This window comes from Lepidochelys olivacea (genome assembly GCF_965140295.1).
Source record: "Lepidochelys olivacea isolate rLepOli2 genome assembly, chromosome: 11".
NCBI lineage: Eukaryota > Metazoa > Chordata > Testudines > Cheloniidae > Lepidochelys > Lepidochelys olivacea.
Window position 1 is genome coordinate 6,820,923 of NC_140421.1, and position 24,708 is coordinate 6,845,630.

The 24,708-nt window shown below is 43.2% G+C and overlaps 1 protein-coding gene across 1 annotated transcript in view; it reads right to left on the bottom strand.

Annotated features, from left to right (window-relative positions):
• The window catches only part of CNTNAP5 (contactin associated protein family member 5), a 414,335-nt gene extending 389,914 nt beyond the window's left edge, over positions 1-24,421 (bottom strand). The window contains exon 1 of the mRNA XM_084643956.1: positions 24,067-24,421. Coding sequence (XP_084500082.1) covers positions 24,067-24,157 — 91 coding nt within the window. The 5' untranslated portion in view covers positions 24,158-24,421. The remainder of the gene's footprint in view (positions 1-24,066) is intronic.
• Positions 24,422-24,708: the final 287 nt, after the last annotated feature.

Genomic DNA, 24,708 nt, shown 5'->3' on the forward strand with positions numbered 1-24,708 from the left:
CTACGTCACTCAGAGGCATGAATAAACCACCCCCCGAGCGACACAAGTTACAGAGACATCAGCACTGGTGTGCACCATGCTGTGATGTTGGGAGAGCTTCTCATGCTGACATAGCTTCTGCTTCTCAGAGGGATGTTTTTTTATGCCAACGGAAGAGCTCTCTCCCGGCATCGTAGAGCATCTTCAACAAACGTGTTGCCATAGCACAACTGAGCCGCTGCAGTGCTATATGTGTAGACAAGACCTTTCAGGGAATAGGGTCCAATTATAAAATAAACCTAAAACTGGATTGTAATTTCAGTTTAGATTTGGTTGTGAAAAGTCTGACCCTATTCCATATCTTCTTTCCCTGCAGCCAGTGTGTGTGTGTGTGTGTGTGTGTGTGTGTGTGTGTGTGGTCGTTCAAATCAATATATGAAAAGATAAATGAGAAAATCCCTGAGCTGACCACACAAGATTTAGACATTCACTGTTTTTAGGGAACACGAAATGAAATGGAAAAATCTTAAGAGAACACGATTTAAAATGGACAGAAAATGAAAGATGAAATCATACCACCGCTTGCAGCCCTTTCCAAATTCATTTTAAGCCTCAAGCCTCTATCAGGCGAGCCAGGTTTTAATCAGGGAAAATAATTTTCTATCAGGCAACGGTTTCAGAAAAGTAATTACAACAATATCCGTTTGCCCTGATAAAGGCTTCCCGGCTGATAAGATAAAACGTGGCAAAGAGATCTCATTTTTCTCCGAATTTGAGATTATGTCTTACTGTTGAATTTAATGCCTAAAGAAGATGCTTTATTGAGCTTTCTGAATAGGAGATTCATTTTCAGAGGGCAATAGGAAACCAGACAGTGTATTTTAGAACAATAAGACCTCACATATCCAGAAGTGACGAAGAGCGAGAGGGAACAAACATAAATACTGCATTCACCAGCAGTAAAGAGGAATTTCACGATGCAGGAAGATGAAGAGCTTTATCGAACACCCAGTGAAGTCATGTCAATGGGACCTTACTTTTAATTAGGCCCTTACAGAACAATTGCAGTAATAAAAATGTTTGCATTAATATCATGTCATTCTTCTAAAACAGTTCCAAATCACACTTTACTAGGCTGCGTATATAAATAAATAACTTACTTTGCAGCCCCATTAATCCTAGGAGTGACTAGCAATAGCTAGATGTTCAACTACCTGGTTGTGACCCTAAGAGTACTCCAGTGTCAGATAGCACACTGTTGTCATGCTATTTACCCCAAAAGTGGCATAAAAATATATCATTGGAGAACTAATAATTCACTGATCGTTAATATTCTTGCATGACGTACATTAAGGTTAACCCCACAGAGAGCTTTCCATGTGTGTTGGAAATTCATGACTAAAATGTGTTTAAACCAGGCATATTAGGGGAAATTGATAAACAAATTTTCCCCAGATAAAGTAAAAAAGGCCAACACCTCAACCAGTGGGCTATTTTTGCACATTGGAGGTTGCAGGGAGAGATCATTTGCACTTTAAAAAAAATCATCAGTGGGGAAAGAACCAGCCGTCTACACCAGACAGCAGGGGAAAGGAACCGTATCTGGGGAGACCCCTCAGAAGAATACATTTCAAAGGATTACTGGACTGTAAAGAGAGGGAGAGTGAACCCCTAAGTTACTCATCCCTTTAGAGAACAAAGAAACCAGGACTGTGATTCCCTAATGGTGGATCCAGTCACAATGGAGAAGTTGCTGTAAGTAGGGAAACCATCTTGAACAAGAATTATAGCTGGTTAAGTGTGTTTGTTTTGAGCCATTTTTATCTTGTTTTTACTTGGCATCATTTAAACCCATGTCATTTTGTTAATTAACTTGTTTTACCTTTACCGTAAGCCAACTCAGTGTTTTGTTTGAAGTAGAAGGTTTGTCAACCTCAGTCAAGTTGCTAAGCTGCTGCATCTTGTCACTTTAAAGGAGCAAGAAACTTAATAACCTCTGTGAGTGTTCAGCGAGCGGGCTGGACCCTGCAGAGAGACATCACTGATTACAAGCCCAAACCTTGCCCAGCAGGTAACAGAGTCCTGAGGGATTTACTGGCCAGGCAGAGATGCAGCAGCCAGCAATTCTTGGAACCCAAGCAGGTTGTCACATTGGTGACATCTTCAAATAATGCAGATAAGTGTCTGATGCCTATCATTTGCATACCCACCAGGATACCAGAAGTGGAATTAATACCCAGATATTTGTTATGGTCTTTATACACACACACACCCATTAATCACCGCTACGTTTCTTTACATCTAGAGAGAGAGAGAAATATTCACCACCAATGAAGTTTAATTCCCTGTGGGGCACAGCTGTTTAATAATGCACACATAATGACTAAGTAGCTCAACCCAATAAACTTCCTTGCGCCACTTAAGGGCTTCTGCAGCCTTCAGTCTGCTGTAGTAGTTTAGAGAGTCATTGAGTTTCCATTCCATGGCATGCAGGAGACTCTGCCTTCTACCAGACCCCTGAGCCTTGCAAAATCCATTTGGCTGAGCCACGTGAAAACCACCATATAAGGAACAACTGAGACTATAGAAGCATCTCAAAACCACAAGCAACCACAGCTAGGAATTTGGATTAGGATGCATCATGGCATGAAATAAAACATTGCTTTACTGCATGGTTAATGTCTCACAGTTTAACTAGTAATATTTCCTCTGGCTGAGGGTAATCAATCATGTTGCATTTAACTCAGTTTACAGCTGTCTAAACCATGATGCTTGATCAGTTTGTGTCTTACTCATCTACAAAGGGCCCATGTGCAGTGAGGGAATGGAGTGTCTCCAAGTAACAGTAACCTTGGCGGGGAAGATCATCACTCACCCCTTGGAAGTGTTTAGAAGAGTGACCGAAGGCAGTTGGGTCGCCGTACTTATTATTCTCCCTCGGTGAACCCCATGTCAGTATCCAAGTTAAGAGAAAGATTTTTCTGAGTGGAAGCAAGCACAAGTTAGTGCTGGAAAATAAGGCTGGCCTTTGTGGTCTAGATTCACAAAAGGATTTAGGTGCCTAAATCTCAGAAGCAGACCCCACAGGGATTCACAAGCCACCCACTCAGCTACCACTGAACGCTGCAGGTGCCTAAACTAGCTCACCTAGTTTTGTGCTGGACAAGTTCCCTGAGCACCCATGTTTCTGCCTCATAGAATCTCAGGGTTGGAAGGGACCTCAGGAGGTCATCTAGTCCAACCCCCTGCTCGAAGCAGGACCAATCCCCAATTTTTGCCCCGATCCCTAAATGGTCCCCTCAAGGATTGAACTCACAACCCTGGGTTTAGCAGGCCAATGCTCAAACCACTGAGCTATTCCTCCCCCAAAGCATGTGCCTTGCAGAATCCCTCTAGGCGAGTCCTGACACCTAAGCTGCAGCATGATGCACAAACTCGGAGGGTGATGGGTGTCCCTATGCCTAACTCACCTGAAGGGGCCCCCAGAAAGTCACTGGAGCAGGGGACTGAATTTTGGGGTTCCCACCTCCCAGGTGGGTGCTGTCACCACAGGGCTACAGAGCCAGCCTCATGCTTGAGCTCTCTCCCTTTCACTCTCTCTGCCCCCTCTATTTATTCCCAGTGGAACACCTTCAACAAGAGAGACTGAGGGTACCTCCCACCACCAGAATAACGCAAAGCCCAGTGGTTAGGGAACTCATCTCCAAGATGGCAGAGCCCTGTTCAAATCCCTTCTCCCCTCAGACAAAGGAGGGGGGGACGACTTGAACCAGTGGTCTCCCACATCCCAGGTGAAGTACACTATCCATGGAGTTAAATGTCGTGAGGGAGGTCCTCCCGCCCCCCGGCTTCTTGCAAAAATGGCATAGGAACCTACTGTGACGGGACAGTTTGCAGCTGAGAAGCCTAGACAGAAAGAGTTGCCTCCTTGCAGCCTGGATTTAAGCACCCAGTTCCCCGACAGGGGAGAGACTTTGGACACAATCCTCGCCTTAGCATCTCTAATCAGCTTTTCTAGAGCCCATTACGAGGTGCCTCTCCCCCCCCCATTCATTCTGTAGGGAGCTTAGGCACTTAACTGAGGCCAGGTCTACACTACAAACTTACAATTGGTATCACTACATCACGCAGAGGGGTGAAAATCCATCCCCCAAGCGAGGCAGTGATACTGACCTAACCCTGGGTGCAGACACATTATGTCAACAGGAGAGCTTCTCCTGTCAACATAGCTACCGCCCCTTGCGGCAATGGATTAACTATGCCAGTGGCTCTCAACCTTTCCAGATGACTGTACCCCTTTCAGGAGTCTGACTGGTCTTGCATACCCCCAAGTTTCACCTCACTTAAAAAACTACTTGCTTACAAAGTCAGACATAAAAAGACAGAAGTGTAACAGAACATTAGTGCTGAAAAATTGCTTCCTTTCTCATTTTTACCACACAATTATAAAATAAATCCACTCAATATAAATATTGTACGTACATTTCAGAGGGATACTTGAGCCTCTTTTTCACCTGTGAAGCCGAAGCCCATAACTTATAACTATAACTTAGCTTCACGGGGCCCCCTGTGGCGTGGAGCCCCAGGCAATTGCCCTGCTTGCTCCCCCAACACCAGCCCTGTGTACATTTCCATGGTTTTATTGGTTACTGGCCGTCTCCTGTCCAGGACTTTTAACAGAAATACCTTTGCCAAAATCATAGCCTTATATAGAGAGCTGTATGAACAACTCATTGTATGAAATTTTAGTTTGTACTGACTTTGCAAGTGCTTTTTATGTAGCCTGCAGTAAAACCAGGCAAATATCTAGATGAGTTGATGTACCCCACCCCCCAAGAAGATTTCTGCATACCCCCAGGGTATGAGAACCACCTGCCTATCCCTGGTTGAGAACCACTGAGACCTGCCCGAGGCTTTGCAAATCCCATGAATTTTCTAAGCACCTAAAAGTTAGGCATGGTGATGCTCAGTCTCACCATGCATAACTTATTTTGTGAATCTAGCCCCTTTTGCTTAGTGCAACTCATCCACAGTCAGGATGTTGTTGATTGTGCAGAAGACCAGGTAGACTACAGCTTGCCCTTGTGTATCTATATTGTTTCCAGAGTGCTTCTGTATCTATGCTGTCTCTACAGTGCTGACTACAGTAAAACAAAATAGCTTCTTTTGGCAGCACATCTAAATAGATAGGACTTGGAAGAAGTCCAGGAAGTAGATTGGGGTGGTACTGAGGTTATAGCTTTGACAGAGTCATTCTTCTGATCACAGAGCTGCTTTTCGAATTGCCTACTGCTTAATGGGGTTCTCACCCATTCGATCAACAGGGGAGCAATTAAAAAAAATGCACCATTCATTTAGTCATAGATAAGAACATTCTTTCCAGACCACCAGGGTAAATGAAAACCTTCCATTTTCAATACAATCAAAGTTATTGTAAATACTCCAAGGTAGGTGAGAAAATGTTACCTCACCTATGTGATGCTCTGTACCTCGTGGGAACACCCTACAGCCATATGTTCATCTTTATAAAATGATTGTGTGGTATCCAATGCGACGTTTGTTATCTTGGATGTCTTTGGAAGACTCATGATGCACGGAGCATTGTTATAGTGATGTTACAGTAATTGTTGTTACAGCAATGTTATAGGTTATAATTTCATGTATATAGTTATGAGGCTGAAAATGTGTCCTCATGGCTTAAAATAAGCCCAGGCAAAAACTCTCCAAGAGCAGAGGGGCAGTTCACACCTTATCAGGGCATGTATGGGACAAGCTCAGTCCAGCCTCACAGGAACAAAGGACACTGGCTTAGGCAGCAACAAAAGGATCTGTTGGACTCCTGAGTGAGTCAGCCCCCTTGCTTTGGTCAGTTTGGGACTCCGATGAGGTAAAGCTCACCTGATTCTGAAGGGGGGGGGGGGGAAGACAAGAGGGAAGAACGAACATGATAAAAGGGAGAGATATTTGCCATGCTCCTCCTCTCTCTTCCACCTACATCTACAGGTACCACGCCAAGTGACTGAAGTGCTGATCAAAGGGCAGAGCCTGGCTGAAGAGCAACCAGCCAGCCTGTGGTGAGAAGCAAAGTTTGTAAGGGCATTGAAAATGTTTAGATAAGCTTAAGCTTAAGATCACCTTTTGAAGACACCCAACATGACAAACTTTGCGTTAGATACCACACAACCATTTTATAAAGATTAAGATGGGGTGTAGGGTGTCCCCCTGAGGTACAGCGCATCATAAGCTTTCTTAAAACAAACACCTTACACATTCATTCTGTTTTATTCAGTGGCAAGAGAAAGAGCACACGCGGGGTGGGAGGGGAGGTGGCGGGAAACCACGGTGAAGAGGGCAAAATTCCCAGGGTTTTTTTGTTTGTTTGCATTTGAAACTGAAATCTAAACATCCATTCAAAACTAGATGAATATTTGTTCAGAAATTTCCTTTTTAAATAAATAAAAAGATCAGAAAGGTTTTATTTGGGGGGGGGGTCAATTTTCAAATAAACCCCATATTTTAGTGACAATTTTTTTCAGGCAAACTATAGAGCAGCTCCATTTATTTATTAAAAAAAGTAATTAACTAGAGACAGGCACAAAAAATTCTTCAGTTGAACTCTGCATGCATGTTCTGGGAGACATCTGAATATTACAAGTAAAAGCATATATTTCTTTTGTTGCCACTTTCCCTCTGCACATGCTTCCCTCTCCAATCCCATTATTTTTGAAGGCATCACTTCACAAAGTGTTTTGCCTGGGGTACTTTTTAGCTACAAGTGGGCTCAAACCAGAATCCCAATTTTAGACCCTCCTAGACGTTCACATATAAACTTCACAGATTTCCCCGAAGTCTATAATAGGCCAAAGCCAATTCTGAATAACCCCAATCATTGAACAAGTTCGGCTCCAAAGCCAGTCACAAATTCTACAGCGTAGTTCCATCTCTACTCATCCTGAACAAACAGACCTGTTTATTTTATGGTAACAGTAGGTCATCCCAGTCCTCAAGTGCCATCACATCACCAGTTAGAGTCTCCTCTCGGAAGCATGGAAGTCACAGGCTAAAAACTTACTAGGAAACAGAATACCAGGTTTCACACTAATTTACTTCCACAGAGAGCAAACAGCTGATCTACTTTGGGTTTTCTTTGGGTTTGGCCAGCTGGCTTACAGTATTAGAAAAAAAATATTGTAAAATCCCTGCTACAGTGCTGTTTTCATTTCCAGAGATGGGGGGCGGAGGGGAACCCACACCTCTAAGCCATTCCTCATATTAGGTTATACAGGAGCATACTGCAGCAGGGGTAAAATCAGAAAATATGAGTGATGCAAAAAAGGCATATTTGCAAAGTGGAGAGTGCTCTATAGCAAGAACAATTAGTGACAGCAGCTTCCCACACACTGAATTGAAAAGTACACCGTACAGGTATTCTTTTATTTTTTACATCGAGGAAAAAGGAAAAACTACATTCCAAACCAGAAAGATGCAAGTGGATTTGTCTCACTGGCAGATAGGAATCTTGTGCTGCTCCCTGTAGCAAATACACAGTCATGAAGTTAGGGAAGGGAAAAAAAATAAGATACCATATAAGCCCAGAAAAAGCAAGGAAGAGACACACCTGAGGGTAGTTGTGGATCATTTCACTTAAACCATGTGTTGGCCAACAAGGAGTAAAGAAAGCTGTGGGATATTTACATCCATTATGTATGTGGATATATAGACAGAGGAAGCTCTTTTGGCACAGTTCCTCTGAGTACTATTTTAGGGCTCCTGCTTGTTCTCAGATATGCGGTGCATCATACACCATGTGAAGTCTCCTCTGGTGCAGGAAAGGATTTCCCATGGTGCAGACATGAGACCCCCACACTGGGGAAGGTTGGGGGTGAGGAGGGGAGTGCCTTGTTTATTTTTAGAACCTGACGAGCCAAAACATTAGCCTTCAGAATTGCTCTTCCTTGATAGTTCGGCTGAATGATCTCATGGACATTATTTTTATAAACGTGTGAGGAGAACACAGTGTTGCGGGGGTAGCATACAAGGATTTATGAGCATGAATCTGAGTTAGAGATGCAGATCATACCGAGCATCAGTATACCCTTTATACTGAACCACAGAGTCATCATTTCACCTCTACATGCAGCAAGCTTTACAGAAAACCCAGTTAAATTATCACTCATTGTTTGCCTCACTAATTATCACTCATTATCACTAAGGTCAGGGAACAGAAAGATTAAGTGCCTTGCCCAAGGACATACAACAAGTCCATCCTTGCTCTTTAACAGTGTTACTGGGACCATTACTATCTCTGTGTGCAAAAACCGCTGGACTGGCCTCAGAAGAAGAGGAAGTTTGTCAACAACACATTTTTCGACCGTTCACATTTAAATAAGTTGTTTTTCTATACATAACTCCATGATGTTAAGATCTGATCTCTCAAGACCTTCCAAGTATATAAGGCAAGTGCTACATGTTCTTCTGGAAGCCATGGCATCTCTCCGCTGTTGGTGGAAGAAGAAGGAAAGAGCGCGCAAGGATCTCCAAAGTCACTTATTCGCTCTTCCCCTAGCAACAGATTGTCTTTTCCACTAGCTCCTTCTGTGTTTTATCTGGTCTTTGAAGACACCTCTGAAAAGTTACCATATAGCTTGGGAATATTACTTGAGAGGATTCTGGGTACCAGTTTCTCATGGCCTCAGCAGAGAGCCAGAAGATGAACTCTGGGTGCAAGAGAAACAATAGAGCAAGATGCAGACAGAGGTGATCTTGATCTGGCAAAACTGCTCCTTTAGCTTAACAAGAAAAACCTCTGGAATTTGGAACTGCAGCTCCAGACTGAACAACGCAGTTTCCTTGTACTAATGGAGCCCATACTCCTCCCTGTTTGGAAGCTGATCCTCTGAAGCCTGCTGTTTAACAGGCATAGTTTGTTACTGTATCAAATACCTTGACATTCGTGCATTATAAGGAACCCAGATTCCATGGTGATGGATGCCTTAAAATGCTAATAAATAATGAATAATAATAATCCTAATCATACTCCAATGTAGAAGTTAAGGAAGTCTCTTCCTCAGTCTAAAATGAGACACAGAGAAGGTGCACTGGGAGACCCAGAGCAGTAAAAACAAACTAGCCAAATAACTAAGGTTATCCTACACACACTTAACTCATTTCACCTCTCATGGAACGTTGATGTGGACAGAGCATTAAATCTGTAAGGAGAGATATGAACCAAAGGTGCCCAGAGTTTTGGAGGTCATAGCTTGTGGCAGGGAAGCCGGCACAAAGACAGTAGTGGCAGAGATAAGTAAAGAGGGTTGTAAGGCTGGCATGAGTGGCAGAACAAATCACTTTGAGAATGATGACACAAGATCTAACATATAGACCGGAGCAGAGAGTTAGGCGGTACATGCAGGTAAGAATGAGAAGTTTCACCTTGATATGGTGGATGTTGAGGGAGAGGAGAAGACATGGCCTGATCAAGCAGTAAGGAAGACTGTTTTGATCACCGCATACACACAGAGAAATTAAATGAAAACATAAATACTCTTGCTGGAAGATTGCCACATAACACTGCTTTATTTCTTAGGCTTCAGAACAACATGAAGACAAAACAGGCTGCTCTCTAAGGTAGCTAAGCACAGCTCACCCCACCTTGCTACTTTCAGAGTGACTTGGATCACATGCTTGCTTTGCTACAGAGCCCTTTAGCCTGCAAACAAGACCAGGAAACTACCTCGGCTTGCCCCTTCACTTCTTCCCCCACCCCGCGAGGGATAGCTTGCGATGCCAACATAGTCCTCAATACACCTCAAAGTTAGTTTCAATAACAGTATTTAAGGGGCTTGGAAGATGAAGTGGAAGATAGAGATTGTGAAAAATCGGTTGGTCAAACTGGCATTTTACTTTTGAAATGAAAATCCTGTTCCTTTCTAAATTCTCTGGTTTTGCCAGGGTCACTCCCTATTTCTTTCCTCTGCTTCACCCATCCTTTTACTAGCAAAATGGAAAAAGAAAGAGAGGAGGAAACGTAGGGGATATAAAAAAATTTCCCCACTGGAAAGTTTAAAGAAAATTCAGAGAAAGCAAGATGTTTTACAAAATTGTCAAGGGAAAAAAATACCTTGCATTTTTCAACCAGCTCTACCAGGAGATAATGAGAGCATAGACAACACCGTAGCCATCAGCATAAATATCTTAGGATCACAGAAACGTAAGGCGGGAAGGGACTTCAAGTCTATCTCCTTACACTGAGGCAGGATTAAACATAAAATGGAAGGGGTACATTTTAAAAAAAAGAGTGGCAAGATTTGGACCCAGCTTGAATGTACGGGGAGTCATACAAACACCAGGTTACAAGCCTGAGTGATGGGAGAATTGCAGCGTTTCCAATGCAATGGACAAAGGCAGAAATGGAGAGGATTTAGGAGGAAAAAAAGTTTCATTTTTAGCTACTTTGAAGTCTAGCTGCTGGCAAGTGAGTCAGGAAGATGTGTCAGAGAGACTATTTATTAAGTTTGGGACTGAACAGCCTGGAAAGGTAGAGGTTTGTCATCAGCATAGAGGGTATTGTTAAAGCCATATGGTGTCTGCCAGAGTTAAGGTCTCAGACAGAAAGAAAGAGGAATCTAGGTGGGGTTCTTTTGGGGATGGGGCAGGTGCAAGGCAGAAGTAGGAGCCATAAAAGGAAGTGCTGAAAAAAGGTGGTCAGAAAGATAGGCACAGAACAAAGGGAAAGCATAACACAAAGGAAGATGTAGTGATATACAGTACTGTAAGCTGAAGAAAGGTCAGAGGGGGACAGTGGGGTAGAGAACTCAAAATCAAGCCAGGAAGAAGTCATTTATGGTGAGAGCGGTATCAGTGGAGAAGAGAAGGTGGAAACCATGTTGGAGTAGATGCTAGAGTGAGTTAGAGAAGGGGAAATAGGACAATAGTAAGAGTGTTTTTCTGGGGATGTGGGACTCTAGAGTAGGTTCAAGCATGAGAACAAGGAGCCAGAAGACAATGAGGAGCAAGTGGCAGTGAGGGGAGGATAGTAGTTTGGATGGACAAGAGGAGACTTAAGCATCAGGGAGTAGTCGTGTTAGTCTGTACCACAAGAACAACAAAGGGGCCCGGTGGCACCTTAAAGACTAACAGATTTATTTGAGCATAAGCTTTCATGGGTAAAAAGCCTCACTTCTTCATGCATCTGAAGAAGTGAAGTTTTTACCCACGAAAGCTTATGCTCAAATAAATCTGTTAGTCTTTAAGGTGCCACCGGACTCCTTTGTTGTTTAAGAGGAGACTTAGTGAGGGAATTCAGGGCTAATGACGGGGATGAAGGCAGAAAAGGAGGTGCTAGAGGAGGGAACATGCGCTGGAAGAGGATCATTCAAGATCTACTCAATCTTCTTCTCCAATGAGACAGCAAGATCCTGAGTTCTGTCTCTTTTTCAAGCTGACCAGTTCTAGTCTTAAATCTTTCTTCATATGGAAGCTGTTCCATATCCCTGATCATTTATGTTGCCTTCTCTGTATCTTTTCCAACTCTAATATATCTTTTTTCAAATGGGGCAACCAGAACTGCACACAGTATTCAAGATGTGGGCGTACCATGGATTTATGCAACGGCATGATGATATGTACTATCTTATTATCCATCGCTTTCCTAAAGGCTCCTAATATAAGAGGACAGTGATCAATTGTTCTCCAGGTCCACTGAAGATAGGACAAGAAATAAAGGGCTTAATCTGAAGCAAAGAAGATTTGTGTTAGATATTAGGGAAAGTTTTTTTAAGGACAAAAATAGTTTAGCCAAGCACTGAAATAGGCTTCCAGGGCCAGCTGTGGAAGAACAGGTTAGACAAACACCGGTCAGGGAAGCTCTAGGTATACTTGGTCCTGCCTTTGTGCAGGGGGCTGAACTATATGACTTCTAGAGGTCCTTTCCAGCCCTAAATTTCTATTATTCTCTTCCCTGATTGGATTAACATAAATGGTGGATTGAGAGAATGTGGTACAAATTATTATTAATTCAAGATTCTCTTTCCATCAAAATTCTGCAGTATTTGTTTAAAGTTAGCTGGTTTGGGGGACCATTCCTGATACTGTTTTCTGGTATCTTTGTGTTAAGTGAACATAAACAGTGTTAACTCTTTCACCCAGTTAAGCCTTTCATTACTTAAATACACTATCACAGTTACGGAAAGGACTCCCAATTCTATCGCTAATGCCTAGGCCTCAGCAGCACAACAGAACCTACCCCCCCTCAAAACCTACCCTCAATTTTAACAATGAGATTATGTATCTAGATGCTTTTTGAAGCAAACAGATTAGTTGTTTCTTTCTAGTCCACTTCCAATGTTGGAAAAATACTAGAGCGAACAAAAACAAACAAAACAAGCAAACAGATTTTCCAAAGGATACTTAGTTTTTTGGTCCATTTTGGCAAGCGGCTGTCAAATAGTTGTGGAACACTCACACTCAAAACTCTGCACTGACCTGCAAAATATCAGAAGTCTTCTGTATCTGAGAGGTCTTTTCTGAATCTGAATTGATTGACAGATCCAGCATTGTAGGTCTGAACTCTGCCATGGCTTCAGTCTTTATAATGCATATTTATTTTTCTAATTTAGATCTAGGGGAAGGAGTGTAATGCAGAGGATAAAACTGGTACTTTCAGCTCTGGGGCTCAGTTTCCCATTTGTAAAATGGAGACAATACTTCATCTTTGCAGAGAATCCTGAGAGCTACAGTTCTCTCTCTCTACAGTTGAAAAATGTCATAATATTTTCATGATAAGGACAGATTCTGACACACACTGGCTTTCTGATTGCAGTTAGCACGTGTGGGAACCCAACAACATATGGCAAACACTCACTATGCTTGCAATACCCTTAAATACTGACCACATCACTTCCTGTTGAGACCATAACTTCAAACACACTGGAAAAAAACATACGCAAAAGGATTTAGTGGGGTTGAGGATTTTTACAACGTCTGCAAAGTTTATTATTCTTTGACATTTCATGGAACATTCTTCCCTCCCCTTTTAATTAAATTATTGTTTTTTCCAGCAGAAAACTTAATTAAAAAACCAAATTTCTAACTTAATGGAACCCTGTGCTACATAAACAATTATTCTCGGTTGACAACTGTTTTTCCCTTTGATATACTTGCTGACTGCAATGGATGAAGTAATGCTCTGAGTTCTACATTAGGTGCCATTCGTTGTTTACCCAGAATACAGTATTTGCATTAAATGCTAGGCTGAGTTCAATGCTTCTCGGTTTGTGTAAAGGTATTACAATCGGGCCTCTAGTTAGCCAGATGTATTCCAGTGGCTGTGCTTACCTAGTGAATAATTGTTACAGTCTTAATGAAAGTCTCCCAATAGGGCAAGAGAATTATATGGTGAAGGTATTTTCAAACAGAACACCAAGCGTCAGTTGTTCAAACCCTAGTCATTTTGAGTAATACCACCTTACTTTCTCAATGAACAGTCTTAATGAAGTTGATTAGACTCTTAATGGATAAACATACTGCTGTCACACTAACAGTGTGAAGAGTCTGGCCAATTCTTAGTAGACCTACAGCAATCCTGAGTTTGTTTTGCTGGTGAGTGCTCCTGTTTTTGATGGGGACACGGGCTGGAGGAGGGGTTGTGTGTTGTTACTTTTCTAGTCAACGGAGAGCTACAGGGCAACCTTTTCTAACGAATGTCTGAGACAGATTTCCTGTTTCTCTCCTTAAGGTTGTTCCAAGACAAGCAATATACTTGCTTGGAATTATTAGTAACCAAAAACACTCCAAGGGCTATGTAGCGGACAATAAGTTGGATAGGAGCTTGACATGCCAGAGCAATTTAGGGTGACACATACGGAAAACCAGCAATGATTAGGAAGGTAATAGCCCCTCTTTATATGCTGTGGTGAAAGCATGCCTGGAAGATTGCATTGTCTACCCTACATTACTAGGAAGTATTGATAAACCAGAGAGAAGCTCTCTTTTTTGGTGGGGAGGGAGGGACAATACATTACTGCTCTAGTGTAAACACCAAGGGTGGACAGATGTTAAATGAGACTATAACTACTGCAGGAGTAATGGAATCAAATGAATAATGTATCAAGAACATTCCCAACAGAGAGATTCATTACGTAGTGGAATAGTCTCCCTAAGAGAAGTGGCAAATGCCCTGGGTGCTTGAGAGTAGTTGGAGAGAAAACACTGGGATGTGTGCTGTGGGGGACAGCTCCGCTCTGACAGAGAGGTAGACTGGCTGACCTACAAAGCTATTTCCATCTTTAGCGTCTCCACATTCAAACCCAGGAGACACTGGCAAAAAAGTTTAAGTCTGCCGGTGACCATGGAGGCGGAGCAAACCAGGCTTTCTTTCGCTGCGTTTTTCGTGTGGAATATTTCAACGTTATGCCAAATTTCCGACCATCAGTTTGCCACTTGAATTCCAAACATGTTCCAGGCACACATTCGCCATTTGGGGAGTTCTCTCCCCACCTCCCTGTTCCCACCCTATCTGAAACACTGCAGTGACTAGCACAGGCTTCAGAGAGAAAGCAAAAAGTCAAGAAAGCCAAAGGCATAAAGAAAGGTCTGTGTCTCCTACTCCCTCCCTTTTTGAGTGTCTTTGGGGTGCACAGTATTCTCTGTGAGGAGAATGCTGTTTCTCCCTCATCTGGACTGGGCTGTGAGGTCACCTGTCCCCAGGCAGATGAGATTGCCCCTTTCCTGCATTGCTTTGCATATTGTCCATGGAAACTATTGCAAGAGAGGAATGATGGCTCAGTGGTTAGGGCACTAGACTAGGACTCGGGTTAAATTCTTTGCTTCACCGCAGTCTTCCTGTGTGGCCTTGGGCAAGTCACGGTCACTTCGCCTCTCTGCTCCCCAACTGTTAAGTGAGAATACTAGGACTAACACCACCCTGCAAGGTAAGCCAATGTCTTAAGATTGTGACACAACCACATGCAATGGAGAGGACAGATAATGCACAGGATACTTGGAACACACAACTGGTATTATCATTGAGGAGCTGGGTCAAAGGATCAGCTGCTATGCACTGGGTTTCGCCCCTGTTTCTCTGAATTCTATTTTACTAGCTACGCTTAGCACTCAAAATGAGTTCTCCCTTGCTTGTCACCCTCTGGGACAGGCAGTTCCTCATCCTCGGTTGAATATATAGACATTCACATATTGAGAGACGTTGCCAACTTGTTTGACTTAAATTATACCCCACTAGCAAATCAAATTAGAGACGATTTGAGTAAATCTGCCTTCTAAAACAAAAGCGGATTTTCTCCAGGCTCAGCCATTTGTGGGATTAACGTGTCTAATGAGTTCCTATGTGCACAGTGTTTGTGTTTTCATGTATACTAGAGCTGGATGAATTTTATTTTAAAAAATTGCATATTTAGCCTTTTTTCCCCCCTCTAATTCACAAATCAAGCATCTGTCGAAGTCATAAGGATTCACCGATTGCTCGCTCATACCAGTAATGCACAGGTCTACATTGAGGGCAGCACGAAGCTTTTTCCCCATGGCAGGTGATCCAGGAGGAATTTGTCCCTTGAGCTCCCCTGCACACAGTGTGAGCTTATTTGCGGCTACATCGGGAGTGCTACTGGCTAGTGCATGGGGGAAAGAGGAAGGGGCCATGGTCCTGGTCTCACCTCATTGTCATTCCTTCCCACCTCCTTGGATTGTCTTAGGAAGGGATTGCAATCATGCACCGCTGCTGTGCAGAGGCAAATGGAGAGCAATAGATCCCAGTACCCACCTCACTGCTGGGTGCCATCAGGCCAGGGATAATTCATGCAAAAAGTTATTGAAGCTCCAGGTTGTTCATATTGTCTACTGGTTTTTTGTGGCATGTGATTGATGACCCAAGTCATATCATGTTGTCTCTACTCTCGAATTGAATGACAAGTTTTTTTTAAAAAAAAACCGAGAACAATCAACAGCCAATAGCATGTAATGCACTTAGCATAGGAATTTTCGGAATAATAATTTGTGGTAAAATTTGTACACTTTCCAGAATTCCCAAACCTTTCCCCCCAATGCCCAGTATTTCAGCATTCATGCCACGCTCCCTGTCAGTTTCCAGGCCAGGGAAACGAATGATCCAACCAGCGGACCAAATTCGGTGATGAATCCTGGTCACATGTCACCTGAGGCACGCTGCACATACGCTAAGAAGTAGATCAAAGAAACTGGCCCCACAAATACCAGCAACCGAACACAGAGCTCTGATTAAAAAAAAATATTGCACACATTTTCACCAAATTGGTTGCCCAGCCCCAAAGGATACCATATAGCCATGGGACAGTACTAAGCTATGCTATTGTATCACACCTTTGGGTATAAGCCAATCTCCAGTTGCTGGGACCTGGGAGAAAGCTTTCACCAGAGTCAGGTTAGCCCACAGTTACCTACTGCAGGGTTTCCTCTGAAGCAAACGGGTACTGGCCACCATCTGAGACTAGACAGACTGCCAGTCTGATCCACTGATAATTCCTGTCTACTCAGCATTAAAGCCTCCATGCTCTCTTCTCCCACATTAGACATGCCTTGGGGGAAAACAAATTAATATACTAATCCTGGGCTCAGAGACCTTGCTAATGATCCACGACAGCAAAGGAATTAGCTATTGAATATGACTGATGTTATGAATAAGAAACCTCCAACAATGTATTAAGGGACCAACCCCATCTTTTGTCCTCAAATGCAGAAGACATTGCTCACCATGGAGATGGCTTAGTCCTCAGGCATGGGATGGCTGGATTTGAAGTGTCAATGGAGAAGATTTACACCTTTTGCATGCCATGGTGTGTGCTCCCTGCGCTACTTTCTGAAAGGACAAGCTATAAAACAGAGTCAGCGGCTACAGTCTTGCAGAGGGCTGTCTCAAGCAGAATCCCACACCACTGAAATTCTGTGTTGACCCTGGTGATGTGAATTGTTTAGTGTTCAAGCCATTAACAGTGATTTGCTTTGAGGTCAAGGGAAGCTTTCTGTCAGTCTAGAAATGAAGGAAGCCTGGAGAAAAGGACAAAAAACACTAACTACAAAGCTATGTATTATAAGAGATTCTTAACAGAGTTATGATAAACTCAGCTGTTTCTCTCTGCTGGGATCCATGTAAACAGCTTCCTTAAATCCGGTCCATACTGTGTTCCCTTCCATAAGCCAAGAGCTCCAAGGAACACAAAAATCTCTAAAGGAAAATTCCACTAATCAATGAGTTTCATGTCATTTACCATCAACCCATGACTTTCTCCTGGTGCCAAAAAGAAATCAGACAGCATCCGTTTTCCACACCCAGCGGAGTTTAGACAAAAGATGGCAGAAATGTCATGAACATGCTGCTGTGGCATCTGAAGTCAAGCCTGAAACCCACTCCTGGTTTGTCCTTTGTCAAAATGCTGCATTCTGGAGAAATCCCTAAATAGAACTGGACGGAACTCTTCCTCCCATCTACCATCACAGGATTTCCAGGCACTTGACACAGATCAGTGTTCAGTCTCTAGCACAACTCACCGACCTCACGGGAGCAAGGAGGGTGGAAGAGAAAGGCCTCCACTATCTAACTGGAAAAAGTGACACAGAGAGGCTAAGTGACTTGCCAAGGTCACACACTGGATCAGTGGCAGACTGACTTCCAGTCCTCTGCTGTAATAACTGGACCACATTTCCTGCATTGCCATCTTTTTGGGCATTCATCAGCTAAGAGATTCACCACTCAATGGTTTCAATGGAATCTCTCAGGAGTAGAGCACCAATTTTGTCTGAATTCACCAGGGAGGAACACCAGGCACAACAAGAGAAGCTAAAATTAGTTAGAACAATTCCATCTCACTCAAAGGTCCACACTTTACTTGCAATAGAAGATGTTCAGATCATTCACTGAGAATAAGCTACTCGGACTTTTGATCCCTAGTTTATTTATGTAGGCAATATTAATTCATCTCTATTCATGTACGGCACCCACCACTCTAATATATCTTAAGAGAAGTTTCTGGAAGTAGAGTTTATGAAGGATTTTGTATTGTCTTATCAAAACGCTGTGCTGACAGTCTCTGAACATGAGCTTCTGCCAGACTCTGAACATGAGCTTCTGCCAGAAGTTTCCAAATTCTGTGATGTTCTACTATAGATTGGCAGTGCTATCGAAAAGCAGGTAGCATTTTGCAGAGGCAACAGAGCCAAGATGATTTTTTCCATCTTTCTAGCGAAAAGACCAGGCAAGGTCCCTCATGGCACATACAAAATTCAAATGGCTACATGCCTTCTCTTTTCATAAATTACTTTCCTATATTTTTGCAGCAAATATTGAGACACCTACTGAACATCTGTCAGAGCAATTTTTTTATTCCGCTACTGAATTCTAGGGTTTGGGTATTTTTGTTTGGTTTTAAAACTGCACACTGCTAGCAGGATTGCTAGTTAAAAATAAGATAGGGGGTGGATGTATTTTGGCATCCACTTTCTTCTCAGAATTCTATATTGCAATGCTGTCATCTCTTCAAATTCCATCACTTCCACTGATCCACTGACCAGATGACATTATTGAGCAGCACAGATCTGCACAGAGCAATTAGACAATGCAGAGACAAAATTAACACAAGAAGTTAATTATCAGGGACATCAAACCAGCACTGTGTACACAAATTCTCCTGTTTCTCTGACACTAGGCAGACACGCTTATAACTGTAACGATGCCTCCTGTTTCACCTACTGATCCACCTAAAGTCTCCAAGAACTAACTGATTTTAAGACTTAATTACACAGGGCCAAATCCTGTTGGGCTCCACTCTATCCTTTGCCTTAAATGGGAGTTTGCTTGAGAAAAGACTGAAGAAACTATTACCAACAGGGGGAAATGAAAGGAAGCAGCCCCTGCACTCATTCAATTGTACCCTGCCACTGTTTCACCTGTGCACCTTAATTGGATTCAAGTTCTCATTCTAACTTGCTATATCACCCTCGTGCCCCAGTTTCTCCACCTATAAAATGGGAATAGCATCACTCATCTGTGAGCTAAAATTAGCAAACACTTGCAACATTCTTGGAAAGTGTGTGTTAAAAGTGTTATGCGCAGAATTGCAGTATTTCCCACAGTATGAAATTAACACGTTTCATGTTATCCTAGAATCCATTTGAAAACAATTTTCTCTTGCTGTTAATTGCATGAAAGACTTTGCTGTGCTTTCATCATAAACAACAGAACTGCAGACAGTTTCCTTGTTTGATACAGAGATACTAATTGCCCTGGCAGTCGATAATGCCATCTGCTTGATGGGAGCACGATCCAAAGCCCATTGAAGTCAGTGGAAAGACTTCCGTTGAACTGATTGGCTCTGGCTCAGCAGAACTGAGTGAATGTTAAGTAAAGACAATAATGCAGCGTATATGATACAAGGCGTTGATAATTAGGGTGTCTGGGGCTTTGGCATTGCATGGGCCACATTTTGAGAGAAATACCCAGAAGCCCTTGCATTAATGATCCCCTCTCATTCATGATCACACATCTCTAGAGTAACTATATCAATTCCGTACAGACAAAAAGTAAAGTATTCATGAATTTTAGCTTCTTTTGATGGCCATTTAGGAACTGGAGACAAAGAGCAAGAGCCAATACCAGGGGATCATCCCACTCTGCACAGCCTACCATCAAGTACTCCACAGACCACATTTTGAGCATCACTGGTCGACCCAACGGGTCTTTTTTAAGTTTATCATTTATGACCCCATGAAAATCAATTAGCCTATGGCAAACCTGGTGCCTCTTGGTCAATAGCGAGGAAAGCAGCATTTGCTCATTTAAACTAGTGTAAATCCTGACTAGCCCCCAGGGTTCCAAATAGCCAGCACTAGAGTCGCTACTGACTTGATCACATTTACATCTGTCCATCTCCATTGACCTCTACGTAGTTCCTTTTGATTCAGGGCAGCGCAAAGTGAGACTGGAGTCAGCAGACCCATCGTGTTTACTGCCTAAAAGATTCCTTTGTCCAATACATCATACTTGGTCTGACATGTCCATTTCTGTGACCAACTCTCATCTTTCATGCTTCACTCAACTCTTTGCCTGGCCATGAGCCACAATAAGTATTTCACTGAACAAAACAAAAAGATGTAGAGAGATAATCTCCTCATATAAAACCTGATCCTGTTCCACTGCAGTCAATGAGAGTTTTGCCATTGACTTCGCTGGGAGAAGGAGCTGTTCTATAGGAATTTAAGGGTTTGATCCTGAGAGGTGCTGAACATCCACAGCCTTGATTGGGCATTGCAAATGGGATTTCAGTGGAGTTTCTCAGAATCAGGCCCTAAATGCTAGTGGATTGGTGCCGTTGAATCTATGCGTACAGGGGCAAGGAAGAGACTGTAACAGAAATACAGCATTCATTAATTAAAGAATTACTTCCCACGCCCCCCAAAATGGGACTTGGGAGATGCCTCCTCTCTAAGAGATTCTTAACTTCCGACTTTTTGCCCATGTGGGAGATGGCAGCCAAGTAAAATCTGCACTTCAGAAGGGGGTGATTGCAAAAAAAATAAAATAAAAATACAATGTGCAGGATTTTAACTCTGAAGAGGCAGACACGGCCTGTATATTGTAGCCATCAGTAGTCTCTTCCTAGCTTTAGTTTTCAGTGCTTTTCTCTTCTGCGTTTCAGAGTCAATGAAGGAGCTGTCCAGTGCCTATGCTACAAGTTAGCTCCACTTATCTTGAGATGGGGAAATTAGCATTTTATATATATACACACATACACGAACACACACACACGCTCTCTTTTCCCTGTGTTGTGTTCAGGGCTTTGGAGCGGAGCCCGGAGCAGCTCTGGAGCAGTGGAGCTGCAGGTTTTTGCCTGGAGCTGGAGCACAGCTCCAAAGCCCTGGCTGTGTTCTTACTTTTTATGCATGCTAGAAATATCCTGTATCCAATCACTGACAATTTAGGAATAATTTAGCCACTAAATTGCATCTCAAAACATGCAATTTTTTTTTGTTCAAGAAGATTTAATCCGTTTTATGCAATTTTTCCCTGCCAGCTGATGAATGTAGAAATTAAAATGTCACAAGACTATGTACGCAACATGGCTTTCAATCTATTTTCTGGCAATTAATATCCCAGGGAGAAATCCTGTTGCTACTGTAGTTATTTAATGTAATAAAGCACTGCAATGAAGCAAGGTTGAAGAATTGATGGAGTTGTATTAGCATTAGGTAATTCTAATCTCTCTAATGAGGTCTGCTGACCCCTGGCCCATCGCTTCACTTCAAAGCGGATTCTTTAGTAGTTCTTTGTTTAGTTTCAGAAAGATAGCAGAAGTAGGAATCATGAGACAAAAATTAAGAGATGTGAGGTAATTAACTCACCCAATGCCAAGACCTCTCAGAAACACAGTTGAAGGCAAAAGTAGATGCAAAAATACAGAATATAAAAAATTAGCAGTCTCTCAAGTTAAGAATACAAAACCTACATTACTGCTATATTTGGTATTAATAGGACTCAGTATCAGAGCTGATTTTTCCTACTCCAAACACAGTTCTTTTCCACTAAGAACATTGGGCTCCCAATTCTGTTCTTGTTTACACGAGTGTAAACCAGGAGCGACTCCATTGAAGTCAATGGAATTACCCAGGGTAAATAAGATCAGAATCTGGTTCCTGGGCCAAAATGTTCAAGCGTGGGAGCCTAAATCGAGGCTTCTAAATCCATATTTTGGCTCCTATATAGAAGCTGCCCAGTTTTCAGACTACTCACAGTTCCCTGCAACTTCATTACAAGTTTCTGCGCTCAGCATCTCTGAAAAGGAGCTCATTTCGGTATCTAAATGTGGATTTAGGAAGCCTAATTCTAGGCACACAGAGATGAAGATTTTGACCCATATATCGATTTTTAATATATTGTTTCAAGTCCACAGAAGATGTAAGCTAGCTTAATTGCACTAAAGTCAGTGGCGCTAGAATTTTGTCTGCCAACTGAAAATCTAGTCAGATGTGCAGAGATTTATTTTTTTTTTAAAAGCGGTGAAGAGTTTTCATACAGGATAAAATGACTGTGGTGTTCCTAGGACCTTATAGGTATTACAGGTTCACATAGGCTCTTTAGCTTAGCTCCCAGAGAAAGCACTTAAAGCCTACCCCAGGCTAATTCATTGTTCGGTGAAAAAGTAAAATCTGTGCAGTATAATAAAGCCATTGATCATTAGGCTTTAAAAAGATTGGCTTCTAAATATTTAGGAAGCAGTGTGTGTTCAGGGGAAAAGGTTTATTGGCACTGGGATATTAAACTGTCAACCATGAAATAGTAAAACTCATTAAAGCAGAGTTTCCTTTTAAATGTTAGAAATTAACTTTATTACTGTATCAGTAATGGCAAGCCTGAGTCTTAAATTGCCTGCCAGTTACTATTTGGGAATATTATTAAAACATATTAACCATATTTTAATTGGCTCCAAGAAAGAAAAAAAAAGTTCTCCCCGCCCTAGCATTTTTGTTGTTCATTTAAGAGCAACTGAACAGAAGAAGGGGGAAATGTTCCTATTCATATATTTATGGTGTTTATTGAATTTACTTTCCCCCTGTTTATGAAAGGATTCTCTTTCTTTAGCTATGTCAACATGTGAAAATATGCCTCTTTCCAGCCTGCCAACGGAGGGAATCTATATGGCAATAGTGACCTCTAGTGTTCAAAAAAGATATCAGAACGCAGGCATCATTCTATTCCACCTCACTACAGCAAAAATTTCATTTAGGCGAGATTCTTCTACCCTCCCTCCCCCTCGTTCCATAGCCACCATTATTACAGGAGTAAATTATATTTACAAAATGGGTTAAAAACACATCAAGAGGGGTGGATATTAATCTGCTTCTACTTATTTCATGACCTGATTTCTGAAGTCATGAATAGATCTTTGGATTCTGGACTTCTTAAATGCATAACATTGACCTCTATTGCTTCCCCAGCAAGAACTTATAGAAATACTATTCAGTACCTTCTGGGCAGACTCAGGTATCCCTCTTTATGTAGAGTGTTAACATTGCCCACCATTTCTCGTTTCAGTCTTTCACTGCCATCTCTTACTACTATTTATCTTAGGATTATTAAGCAGCGCAAAAGGTCGTATTCACCATCTGCATGTTCATTACTGCACCAAGGGTTAGAAGAATAGAGGCAACCCGTAGACAGCTCTCTGTTCCCCTTTCACTGTGACACAGCAGATCCTACCATGCCTCAGAATGATCACTGTCTGCAGTGACAAACAGCTGGCATCACCCTAGGGCCAAAACAAATAGAAGGGGGGGGGGTACTTTGAGAGACATTATGTTATGGGATTTCTCTCACCCGATGAAAAGGAAACAGAAGTCAGACTTAGAAGAGAAAGATCTACCCACGTTTGGGTGCTAGGGTAGCCATTCATCAAGTTTGGGTGATGGTGTTATTTAAAAACCACCGCACCTTTCAGGCTGCGGAGTCCTCTGCATTCCTCCTCCACCCCTATTCATGCTCTGGGAAGGTTTGAGGTCAGAACGCAATGTGGGATTCATCTCACTTTGGAAGTCGACCGGGTTTCACCCCTGGACCCCGCGCAGGAGCTGCTGGCCCAAAATTGATATCCGGGACGCAGGCAAAACGCTCGTGTCCTGCGGGCTAGCTCAGGGGAGACACGAATTCCAGTTCGGAAGGGGGGAGGACCTGTCAACACGCTGCAGGATCCGAGCCGCCAGCCTAGACCAACAGCGGCTCACTGCTGGCATCTCGGCCGGCGCTCGCCCAAGGAGCCAGCCGCGCACACAGGGCTTCGGGCAAGGAATGATCAGGATCCACTTCAGCCTGAAGCCCCGGGCAGGCAGGACTGTTGCAAGGACCCTCTCCATCGGCCTTGAACTTTGCATCTCAGCGAAAACAAACTCCTCAACTAGCCGGCGAGGACGCGGACTGAGCAAATCAGGAGCTTAGCTAACTTTCTTAGGAAGGTCGCGTCCAATACCCTAGACGGTAGCTTTCCTCCACCCTGGCAAAACCCCCCAGAAAGCCGCTCATTTGCGCTGGTCCCTGGCACGCCCGCTGCTACTTACAACTGGTTGCTGTTCGTCCCAGATGCCACACACTGAAGAGCAGCAAAGCCAAGCGAGGGGAGAGTTTGGGAGCAGACTCCATGGTCGGCATGGGGCGAGCGGGCGCCTGGCTCCCCCGTCTCAGATCGCCAGCCGGGCTCGTTTACTCCATCCAGACGCTCCCGCTAAGGCGGGGGCGAGGGAGCCACTCCTCCAGCAATCTTCTTAAAGGAGCAGGTCCAGGCACACGGCGAGCCGACCACGGAAATCCCCCTCCAGAGCTCAGACTCAGCGAGCCAGGCGCCGGGCAGCTCCTTATAGGCGACAGGAGCGGCGCGCTCCACCTCCCCGCAGCCTGGGAGGACCCTGCTTGCAATCTTCAGGCGTTGATGACAAGCATCAGAATCACCGTGTAAATCAGCTGCCTGGAGCAGATCTCTTCCCCCCCCCCCCCCTCCCTCCTGGGGACTGCTCCTGCTAGAGCAGCTTACAGCGACCCCGGCGAGGAACTGAAAAAAAATAAAAATCAAAATCAAAATCATCTCTCCTCCACCCCCGAGAAGGTGGAAATGGAAAAGGCACCTCTTGAATCATCCAGTGCATCTCCCCTGCGAAGCCCTATGTGCAGGGGAAAGGGGGTGGGTGGAAGGGGAAAGCTGAGGT